The sequence below is a fragment of the Neomonachus schauinslandi genome, chromosome 7 (assembly GCF_002201575.2).
Source record: "Neomonachus schauinslandi chromosome 7, ASM220157v2, whole genome shotgun sequence".
NCBI classification, from domain to species: domain Eukaryota; kingdom Metazoa; phylum Chordata; class Mammalia; order Carnivora; family Phocidae; genus Neomonachus; species Neomonachus schauinslandi.
Genome location: NC_058409.1, coordinates 151,699 through 161,179, shown reverse-complemented (window position 1 = coordinate 161,179; position 9,481 = coordinate 151,699). Strand labels below are relative to the sequence as shown.

Genomic DNA, 9,481 nt, shown 5'->3' with positions numbered 1-9,481 from the left:
GGTGGCAAGGGGTCCCTCTGTCCCTCTGGGTGGTTCTGGATCCCTTTCTGGGAGGTCCCAGGTCCCCCACTCCCCTCTGGACAGTTCTGGATCTTCTCTGGACAGTCCTGGGTCTCCTCTGGCTGGTTCTGTGTCCCTTTCTGGGTGGCAAAGGGTCCCTTCGAGGTGGTCTTGGATGACCCTCTGGGTGGTCCTGGATCCCTTTCTGAGCGGTCCCAGGTCCCCCACTCCCCTCTGGAAAGTTCTGTATCCCCCCGGGCAGTCCTGGGTCCCCTCTGGCTGGTTCTGGGTCCCTTTCTGGCCGGCCCTGGGTCCCCCTGTCCCTCTGGGTGGTTCTGATCCCTTTCTGGTGGCAAGGGGTCCCTCTGTCCCTCTGGGTGGTTCTGGATCCCTTTCTGGGTGGTACCAGGTCCCCCACTCCCCTCTGGAAAGTTTTGGCTCTCCTCTGGACAGTCCTGGGTCTCCTCTGGCTGGTTCTGGGTCCCTTTCTGGGTGGCTCCAGCTCCCTTCGAGGTGGTCTTGGATGACCCTCTGGGTGGTCCTGGGTCTCCTGGGCTCCTTCCTGTCTTGTACTCTAGGATGCTAGTCTGAGCAGGGTTCCCCACCAGGTGGGGTCCCGGCCCCACCCACATCATTGCTGCCCCCCCACCCCCACAGCTGGCCACCCAGAGCCTCTGCCCTTTGCCTCCCTGGGGCTGGGGGTGAAACCAAATCCCAGGCGGTGACACCCGGACTATTTTGGAGCTGGGCTGGGCTGGGCTGGGCTGGCTGGCTGTGGGGGCGGGCCCAGCCTTCTCCAGCTGACAGCATCGGCCTGTCCTTTCGTCCCCGACCAGTCTGAGGACTGGCCAGAGAGTGGGCTGCTGGGTGGGAGCTGTGTCGGTCCTGGGCCCGTGGCGGGAGGTGAGACCCAGCAGCCCCTGCTCCATCTTCTGCGCCCCACACCTGGGTGCTGCTCCCAGCCTCCCTTAAAGACAGGTGAGCAGGCAGAGTGGGCAGGGTGGGGGGCCATCCTAGGCCAAGCCCCTCTCCTCCAGGGCTGTTCGGTTGAAGGTCAGGGCTGGGGTGCAGAGGGCCTGGGGAGGGGTATCCAGCCAGGCCGTGTAGCTCGAAGCGTTGGGGCTCTGGAATCCAGCCCCTGACACCATGGTGACCTGAGCTAGGCCCTCATGCGGGGGGCGGGGGAGCAGCGGGGTGAGAGGTCAGGGACCGGGGGCACATCCACCTCCTCCTTCGTGGCCTCTTGCTCTAAGTGAGGCCTGGGGGTCTGGCCAGCCCTGCCCCCATCTCTGCTGAGATGGATGCCCGCTGACAGCTGGGGCTATTTTGGGCCTGTTGGCTCAGCAGAGGGGACAGCCAGAGGGGCACTGACACCTGACTCCAGGAAAGAATTTCCCCGGGAGTTCGGGAAGCCGCCAGCCCAGGGGTCTAGGGGGAGGCGCAGACTCCAGGAGCTGTGGTGGAAGTCTTTTCTGGAAGGGTTGAGGGGGGGCAGGAGGGGCTCCTAGGAGGGGATCAAGGTTGTTCAGTCAGGCTGCAAGCCACTTCCCACTTGGCCCCATGAGGAGGACCCAAAATGGGCCAAGTTCCAGAAATCCAAGGATGGAGGCTGTGGGCAGGGCTTGGGTCAGCCCTAGGGACTTCGAGGCTCCAGAGGCATGACCCCAGGTGGGGGTGGGGAGGTCATGGTCTCCTTGTGGAGGGAGACTCCTGCCAGTGGCAAGTTGGGACCTCCACGGAGTGAGGAGTCCACTCTGAGGAAGGAAGGGGCTTCCCTGGGAGGCTGGGGCTGAGGTCCCGGCCGGGTGTCCCCTCCTGAGCCTCCTGCCTCACCGCTGCATGTCCAAGTCCAGTAGGAGTTCTGGGGGCCCCCAGAGGGTGCCCCCCTTTGGCCTGAAGGAGTGTGGCTCTGGAGTCATTGGGCCAGCATTTAGGGCGCCACGGCTCTGTGGACCAGTGGGGATGCCTGCCCAGAGGCGGTTGAGTGTGTGGGAGCCCCCAGGTCTCATGGGTCTGCTGCATTGAGGTGGGGAGCCCAGGCTCTTCACCAGGGCGCCAGGCATCAGGACCATCCCTGGGGGTCCGAGAAGATCTTGGGGTCTCTGCCCATCCTTCCCAGTCCAGGATCAGCCTGTCACCTGCCAAGGTCCTGGGCTGGTTCCCCCTAAGCACATGCAGCGATGGGAACTCCCTCTCCAGTCCCTGTCCTCCTGGCCCCCAGAGACCACCAGCTGTGGAGGTGGCCCTCTGCCCCTGCCTGCTCATGAGCTCGGAGCACCTTGCTCCCATACGTGCACCTGGAGTGGTGGGGGTGAGAATGCAGTGTCCTGGCTCAGGGGTACCCGCAGACCAACTGTGATTGAGGAGGGGGGCACTGGGAGCTCAGAGCTCAGGGCCTCTGGAGACCTGGAGTCGGAGTAACCCTTCCCCAGAGGGACATCAAGGCCCAGGAGGGCGTCCATGGAGGCGGGGCTCGGGTGGCCGCCCGCCCGGGGCCTCCCAGCCCCAGAACTTGGCCAGGCAGTGGGGGGCAGGGGACAGAGGTGCTGACTGCACAGTGAGTCAGCAGGCTGGTGCGGGCTCACCTCCTCGAGGGGGATTAAGGGAGATTAGGCCCTGAATCACAGGACAGGAGCCCGAGGGCCCAGAACGTCACCCCACCTGTCCTCCAGTGGGCAGCCCATGCTGGAAGCCCAGCCCTGGGTTGGGGAGGGAGTTAAGGCGCTTGGGGCAGCCCCGAGCCCGGGGGTCTGCTGTTCTTACGGAGGGAGGGGGTAGGCCAGGCCCATGCTCACCCTACCCACCTGTGCTGAAGGCCAGCCAGGGCCTGCAAGGGGTAGGCAGAGGCCAGTCACCTGGGGCCTTCAGTAGGAGGGGTGCCAACCTGTCCCCACAGGGTCCTCCCAGCCAGTGGACACACAAAGTCTGTAGAGTGACCAGGCCCGGCCAGTCGACCTGGCCAGTCTCAGCCCGACATCCCTGGTTCTTCCCAGGCACTCTCCGCCTGTCCTCCCTGGGCACACAGCGGGCTATGTGCCGTCCCCCAGGGAGGAGCGGGTGCTCCCAGCGAGCGGGTGTGGGCAGCTCAGTGGGCTCGGGGCCGGCTTGTAAGGAGTCCACCTGGCAGCAGGGTGTCCAATCTCCCTGCTCATCAGGGTTGAGGCGAGTGGGAACCCTGGAGAGGAGCTGACGGGCCCAGTACACAGGACTTTTGTCGTGGGTGCTGCCGAGGCGGGGAGAGCTGAGGTGCACAGAGCCAGAGGTGTGGCTTCGGAGGTTGAGTCACCTGGAGGAGGAAGGGGCAGGGGCTCAAAGGGGAGCCTCCTGGGATGGAGAACCGGTGAGCTCCGGGGCACCGCACTCGGAGAGGGACGAGCCAGCAGCAGGCACCTCCCTTGGCCAGGCCCTGTCCAGGTTCAGAGAGCTGCCACCTCTTTGAGTAGGGGAGACATGGGCAGATTGGAGTTTCAGACCCCAAGAGTCAGCGGTGTGTGGGGAGGGGCACTGGTCACCCGAAGGCAGCTGGAGGGGGGCGGGGAACACACATACAGAGGCAAGTCTGTGTGGAGAGGTACAGCGTGGCCCCCAGGTAGGGAGGCTGAACAGAGAGGGGGACCAGCCAGGTTGCTGTGTGGTGTTTTGGGACAGGTTCTCAACTGGCCCTGGAGTTGGGGTGTAGGGCTAGAGCTGGGGGGACAGGAAGGGGATACACCCACCTGTTAGAAAAGCCTGTTGGGGGGGTGGCACCAGACTCCAAGTGCCCAGAAGGTGGCAAATCTGAGTTTCTGGACCTGCGGAGGGTGGGGGCAGATGAGGCGGTGGCGGGGGAGGGGGGCGCGTCCATCCTGGGTCAGCCTGGATTCTTCAGGAGGAACTGGCCAGGTGGGGCGCAGGGGGGGACCCGAACAGTACCTGGGTCTCATCCCCACTATGACCTTCCCCCACCCCGCTCGCAGGTCCCTCCCGCCGCCCCCACCCCCCACCATGGATCACTCATTCAGCGGGGCACCCCGATTTCTGACCCGGCCCAAGGCTTTCGTGGTGTCGGTGGGCAAGGACGCCACGCTGAGCTGCCAGATCGTGGGCAACCCTACGCCGCAGGTGACCTGGGAGAAGGACCGGCAGCCCGTGGAGGCGGGCGCTCGCTTCCGCCTGGCCCAGGACGGCGACCTGTACCGTCTCGCCATCCTGGACCTGGCACTGGGCGACAGTGGGCAGTATGTGTGCCGCGCGCGCAATGCCATCGGTGAGGCCTTCGCGGCTGTCGGCCTGCAGGTGGACGCTGAGGCCGCTTGCGCCGAGCAGGCGCCGCATTTCCTTCTAAGGCCCACGTCCATCCGCGTGCGCGAGGGCGCGGAGGCCACCTTCCGCTGCCGCGTGCGCGGCTCGCCGCCCCTGGCCGTGAGCTGGGCCAAGGACGGGCGGCGCTTGGGCGCGCCCGACGCCCCCCGAGTGCGCGTGGAGGCCAGCGGCGAGGCGAGCGCGCTGCGCATCCAGGCCGCGCGGGCCCGCGACGGCGGCACCTACACGGTGCGCGCCGAGAACCCGCTGGGAGCCGCCAGCGCCGACGCCGCGCTCACCGTGGACGCGGATGCAGACGCTGCCGGCCCTCCCGGGGCCTCCACAGCCGCGCTTCTGGAGCACCTAAAGCGGCGGCGCGAGGCGATGCGCGCTGAGGGCGCCCCGGCCTCGCCACCCGGTTCTGGCACGCGCACCTGCACCGTGACTGAAGGCAAGCACGCGCGCCTCAGCTGCTACGTGACGGGTGAGCCTAAGCCCGAGACGGTATGGAAGAAGGACGGGCAGCTGGTGGTCGAGGGCCGGCGACACGTGGTGTACGAGGACGCTCAGGAGAACTTCGTGCTCAAGATCCTCTTCTGCAAGCAGTCAGACCGGGGCCTCTACACCTGCACGGCATCCAACCTGGTGGGCCAAACCTACAGCTCCGTGCAGGTCGTCGTGCGAGGTGAGCTCGGGGTGCTGGGCGCACGATCTCTGCGCGTGGTCGCTGCCGAGAAGCGCCTCCCCAGCCCCTCCCCCCAGTCCTTTCCATCTGGAATGGAATCCGTCGCGGAATCCGGAGGTAGAGGTCTTGGCGGGCTCTCGCGTTTCCAGAGCCACAGAACGAGAGTGACAGCGGATGACCCTCAGCCTGTCCCATTGTTTGTGAGAGTCGCATGAGTGAATAACAAAGCGCTCTGTCCTCAGCGCCCCCTCCTCCTGGGAGATGGCCCTGGGGACCCTGGCACTCCACCTCTCTCACAGGATGCTAAGGGGGTCTCCCTGGCAGAGTCGGGGAGAAAGGTAGGGCCGGGGCTGGGGCCGCTCCAGGTTGAGCCGGAAGGCGGTTCTGGGCAGTTTAGAGGCTCCTGTTGAGGACCCCTGTAGGGGTCTGGGCCTCCCCCAGGGTTCTGGGGGAAAGCGTGGGCAACATAAGAGGTTGTGTTGGCGAGACTCCTAAGACCAGAGACCCACCTCCACTTCTGTCCCGTTGGAGGGTCTCAGGGCACTCCAACCTTCCGTGTGCGCCACAGTACCATCACCCCAGCGGGTAAATGGCCCGGTTCCTCGGGGCGCCCTGCAGAAGCTGCACAGGGAAAAGTGCGCAGGGCAGCAGGGCTTGGCCGATGGCCGGTGCTCAGGGGGTTGCGAGGCGGCCAGCCCTGGTCCCGCTGCCTCGCTGCTGGCGTGGCTGTGAGCGTGAGCCCTGCGGATTTTGCGGCCCGGGAGCAGCCTCACTGGGCTGTTTTGGGGCTTTACGTGCCTCGTTTCCAGACATCTTCTATTTAAGGGGAGGGGGCTCTTTACGTTCTGTGCCCTCTCCCCTGCCCCCCTTCCATCCCCCTACCTCCCTGGACTCATTCCTGCTGCACCTCTGCTTCCCACCCACCCCCTGCCCTGGTCCCCTGCCCCCACTCCAGCCCCGTACTCCAACTAACGGAGCCCCTTGACCTGCCCTACTTCCTGCCCTGACCCCACTCTCCGCCGCCCCACCCCCCTCCACCTCCTCCCGGCTCCTCTCCCCGGCCCACCGGCCTCAGGCCTGCCGCCCCAGCCCAGCTCACCCGCCCTCTCCCCGCAGAGCCCGCGGTGCCCTTCAGGAAGCGGCTGCAGGACCTGGAGGTGCAGGAGAGGGAGTCGGCCACGTTCCAGTGCGAGGTGGAGCTGCCGACCACCGAGGCCGCGTGGTACAAGGAGGAGACGCGGCTGTGGGCCAGCGCCAAGTACGGCATCGAGGAGGCGGGCACCGAGCGCCGGCTGACCGTGCGCAACGTCTCGGCCGACGACGACGCTGTCTACATCTGCGAGACTGCGGAGGGCAGCCGCACGGTGGCGGAGCTCGCGGTGCAAGGTGGGCGGGGGTCGCGCGGGGCTGGGGTGGGGAAGGGGAGGGAAGGGGCAGGACTGGCTGGAGAGGAGCGCGGAGGAGCGGCGGGGCAGGGGCCGTGTGGGGGCCGTGCAGGGGGCGGAAGGTGAGCTCGGAGGAGGGGCGAGCAGGGGCGGGGGGCGGGGCAGGGGCGGAAGGTGGGCTCGGAGGAGGACGGGTGGGCAGGCCCCCCTCCCCGCCCCCCGTCTGACCAGCCCCCCGGCCCTGTCCACCGCAGGCAACCTCATCCGGAAGCTCCCGAGGAAGACCGTGGTGCGCGTGGGGGACACGGCCATGTTCTGTGTGGAGCTGGCCAGGCCGGAGGACTCCGTCCACTGGCTGAGGAACCAGGAGGAGGTGGTGGCTGGGGGCCGCGTGGCCATCACCACGGAAGGCACGTGCCACGCGCTGACCATCTCCAAGTGCAGCCTGGAGGACATGGGCGAGGTGACCTTCACGGCTGGGGACTGCCGGACATCCACGCAGTTCTTTGTGTCTGGTAAGGGCCCCGGGGGGCCCCTTGGACAGACAGGGCCCTCTCCCCTTCCTCTGTCCACTGGGCCCCGCTGTGCAGTCCCGTCTGCTGCAGGGAGGGCTTTGGGGGCTGGACCAACAGGTCATAGCTCTAGTTTCCTCCGACCACTGGTTTGTTTGCTGCCCTCCTTCACTGTGGTCTCCCCAGGTGACTGCAGAGTAGGAGTTCTGGTGACCCCCACTCTGCAAACCAAAGTAGAAGGTACAGATTGTTCCAGGGGCACACATGTGGGTGAGACAGGTGTGGGACATTGTGCGTGAGCGTGGCCTCTTTCTGTGGCCTTTGGTATCACATTTGTAGATTGGGAGTAGGTCCCTCCCACCGCCCCCACTGGGTCAGCCCTTTGTTGGGGTCAGTACCCTCAGAAGGGTCCCCGCACCCTGCTTTGGTCACTGCCTGGACCAAGACCTGGATACACAGAAGGGGTTTGTCGCCAAACCCCCTGGACAGCTTGTGGTGGCCCTGGACTGCATGTCCCCAAAGCCAGAGCACTCTTTCCACTGCAACCAGAGAAGTGGCCACAAGGCTGGGGCCAGGGGTTACGGGCCTGCAGCATCCCTCGGGCCATGGACAGTGTGGATGGGGAAAGCACACCCCCAGGAGGGGGGTTGACCTTGGACCCAGAGCTTGGGGAGGGAGCTCCCAGTCAGTGACGTCCTGGGGCTGTGCTCTACCCAGCCCCTAGGAAGCCGCCCCTGCACGCCCCTGAGGCCCCTGAGGTAAAGGCCAGGACAGAGTGCTCCGTGACCCTCGGCTGGTCCCCCCCACCCCACGGGGACCGCCCTGTCCCCATCGATGGTTATCTGGTGGAAAAGAAGCGGCTTGGCGCCTACACCTGGAGCCCGTGCCATGAGGCCAAGTGGGTGGATGTGCGTGAGCTGACCGTGGCCGGCGTGTCCGAGGAGGGGGACTTCCAGTTCCGGGTGTCAGCTGTGAACAGCTTTGGCCACAGTCCCTGCCTGGAGTTCCCAGGGACTGTCCACCTGGGTAAGTGTGCCTGCACCGTGGGCTTCCTGGGGAAGGGGCGCTTGGGCCCAGGCTCAGGAGGAGGAGGGAGGAGGGTGGAGCCTGGCCCCTTCTGAAGCCCTCACCCTGCAGCCCCCCAGCTGGCCCTGAGGACGCCTCTGAAGGCAGTGGAGGCCGTGGAGGGTGGCGAGGTGACCTTCAACGTGGACCTCACTCTGGCCTCGGCGGGCGAGTGGTTCCTGGATGGGCGGGCCCTGAAGGCCAGCGGCGTGTACGTGATCCGTCACGAGGGCACACGGCACGCCCTCACCATCCGCTCCGTGTCTGCCAGCCTGCACGGCGCGGAGCTCAAGTTCGTGGCCAACGGCATCGAGAGCAGCATCCGCATGGAGGTCCGAGGTAGGAGGACCCCAGCTGTGGCCCCCAGGCGTCTGCCCCAGGGGTGGGGTGGGGGCTCCCGGAGCTGCTGCTTGTCCCGGGGCAGGTGGGCTCCTGGGTGGTCTCCTGGATGAGGCAGGGCTGGGCAGGGGAGGGCGGTGTGAGGCAGCTTGCCCAGGGCTGGCAGTGGCCTTAGCCACAGTGTGCGAGTGGAGGAGGGGCTACAGAGCCTCACTCTTCTATCTGCCTGCTCCCCTCCGTCCCCAAACTCCCCTTTCTCTCTGCCGATTCCTTTTGTCACCCTGTAATCTTGTCTTCCTTTCCTGCCTCTCCCTGTTCCCGCATACCTGACTTTCCCGCATACCTGACTTTCCCCACTCTGTCCACTCTCCATTGTCCCCTCTCCTCCGTGTCCATCCTCTCTGTGCACCTCTGTCCACTCTTCTCTCTTCACTCCCTCTGTGTCCCCTCCCCCGTCCATGTCCTCTGCCCATACCCCAATGTCCCCTCCCTCGTCCCCTTCTCCTCCGTCCATGCCTCTTCTTTCACCTCCCCCACTGTCCACTCCCCCTCTCTGTCCACACACCTTCTGTCCACCTGTCTGTGGCCTCGCGCGGCCCCAGGACTGACCACCAAGCGTCCAGTGGCAGCTGTGAGGAAAGTGCTGGCCCGGCTGCATGAGGAGGCGCAGCTCCTGGCCGAGCTGTCAGACCAGGCTGCGGCCGTGACGTGGCTGAAGGACGGCCACGTGCTGCCACCAGGCCCCAAGTACGAGGTGCAGGCGACGGCCGGGCAGTGGGCCCTGCTGGTGCGGGACGTGGTGTGGGACGACGCTGGCCTCTACGAGTGTGTCAGCCGTGGGGGCCGCGTCGCCTACCAGCTCCTGGTGCAAGGTGATCCCGCTGTGTGTGTGTCCACGTCCACCCTGGGCACGGCCGCACCCTCTGTTCCCCAGCTCGGGGCGGGCGCCAGGGGTCTGGGCACTGGGAGCCACCGCTCACCGTGCCTGTGGTGGGGTGGGGGTGGGGCGGGCGAGGATGGGGAGGGGAGACTGCTCAGTAGGGGGAGGGGCTTCCTCGCAGCAGGTGGCGCCCCTGAGGCCAGGCTCAGGCACGATGTCCCACACCTGCCTCCGGAGGGACCCTGGTCTGGGCGAGGCCCCCAGGCCCCGTCCCACACCTGCCTCCAGAGGGGACCCTGGTCTGGTCTGGGCGAGGCCCCCAGGCCCCGTCCCA

General features: G+C 66.4%; 1 protein-coding gene across 1 annotated transcript in view; it reads left to right on the top strand.

The window, feature by feature from the left end:
- OBSCN (obscurin, cytoskeletal calmodulin and titin-interacting RhoGEF) overlaps positions 1–9,481 on the top strand; it is a 113,388-nt gene that overhangs the window by 23,830 nt on the left and 80,077 nt on the right. The window contains exons 3-9 of the mRNA XM_044917033.1: positions 2,433–2,557; positions 3,957–4,966; positions 6,083–6,352; positions 6,606–6,866; positions 7,581–7,889; positions 8,001–8,262; positions 8,856–9,139. Of these exons, the coding sequence (XP_044772968.1) occupies positions 2,433–2,557; positions 3,957–4,966; positions 6,083–6,352; positions 6,606–6,866; positions 7,581–7,889; positions 8,001–8,262; positions 8,856–9,139 (2,521 nt within the window). The remainder of the gene's footprint in view (positions 1–2,432; positions 2,558–3,956; positions 4,967–6,082; positions 6,353–6,605; positions 6,867–7,580; positions 7,890–8,000; positions 8,263–8,855; positions 9,140–9,481) is intronic.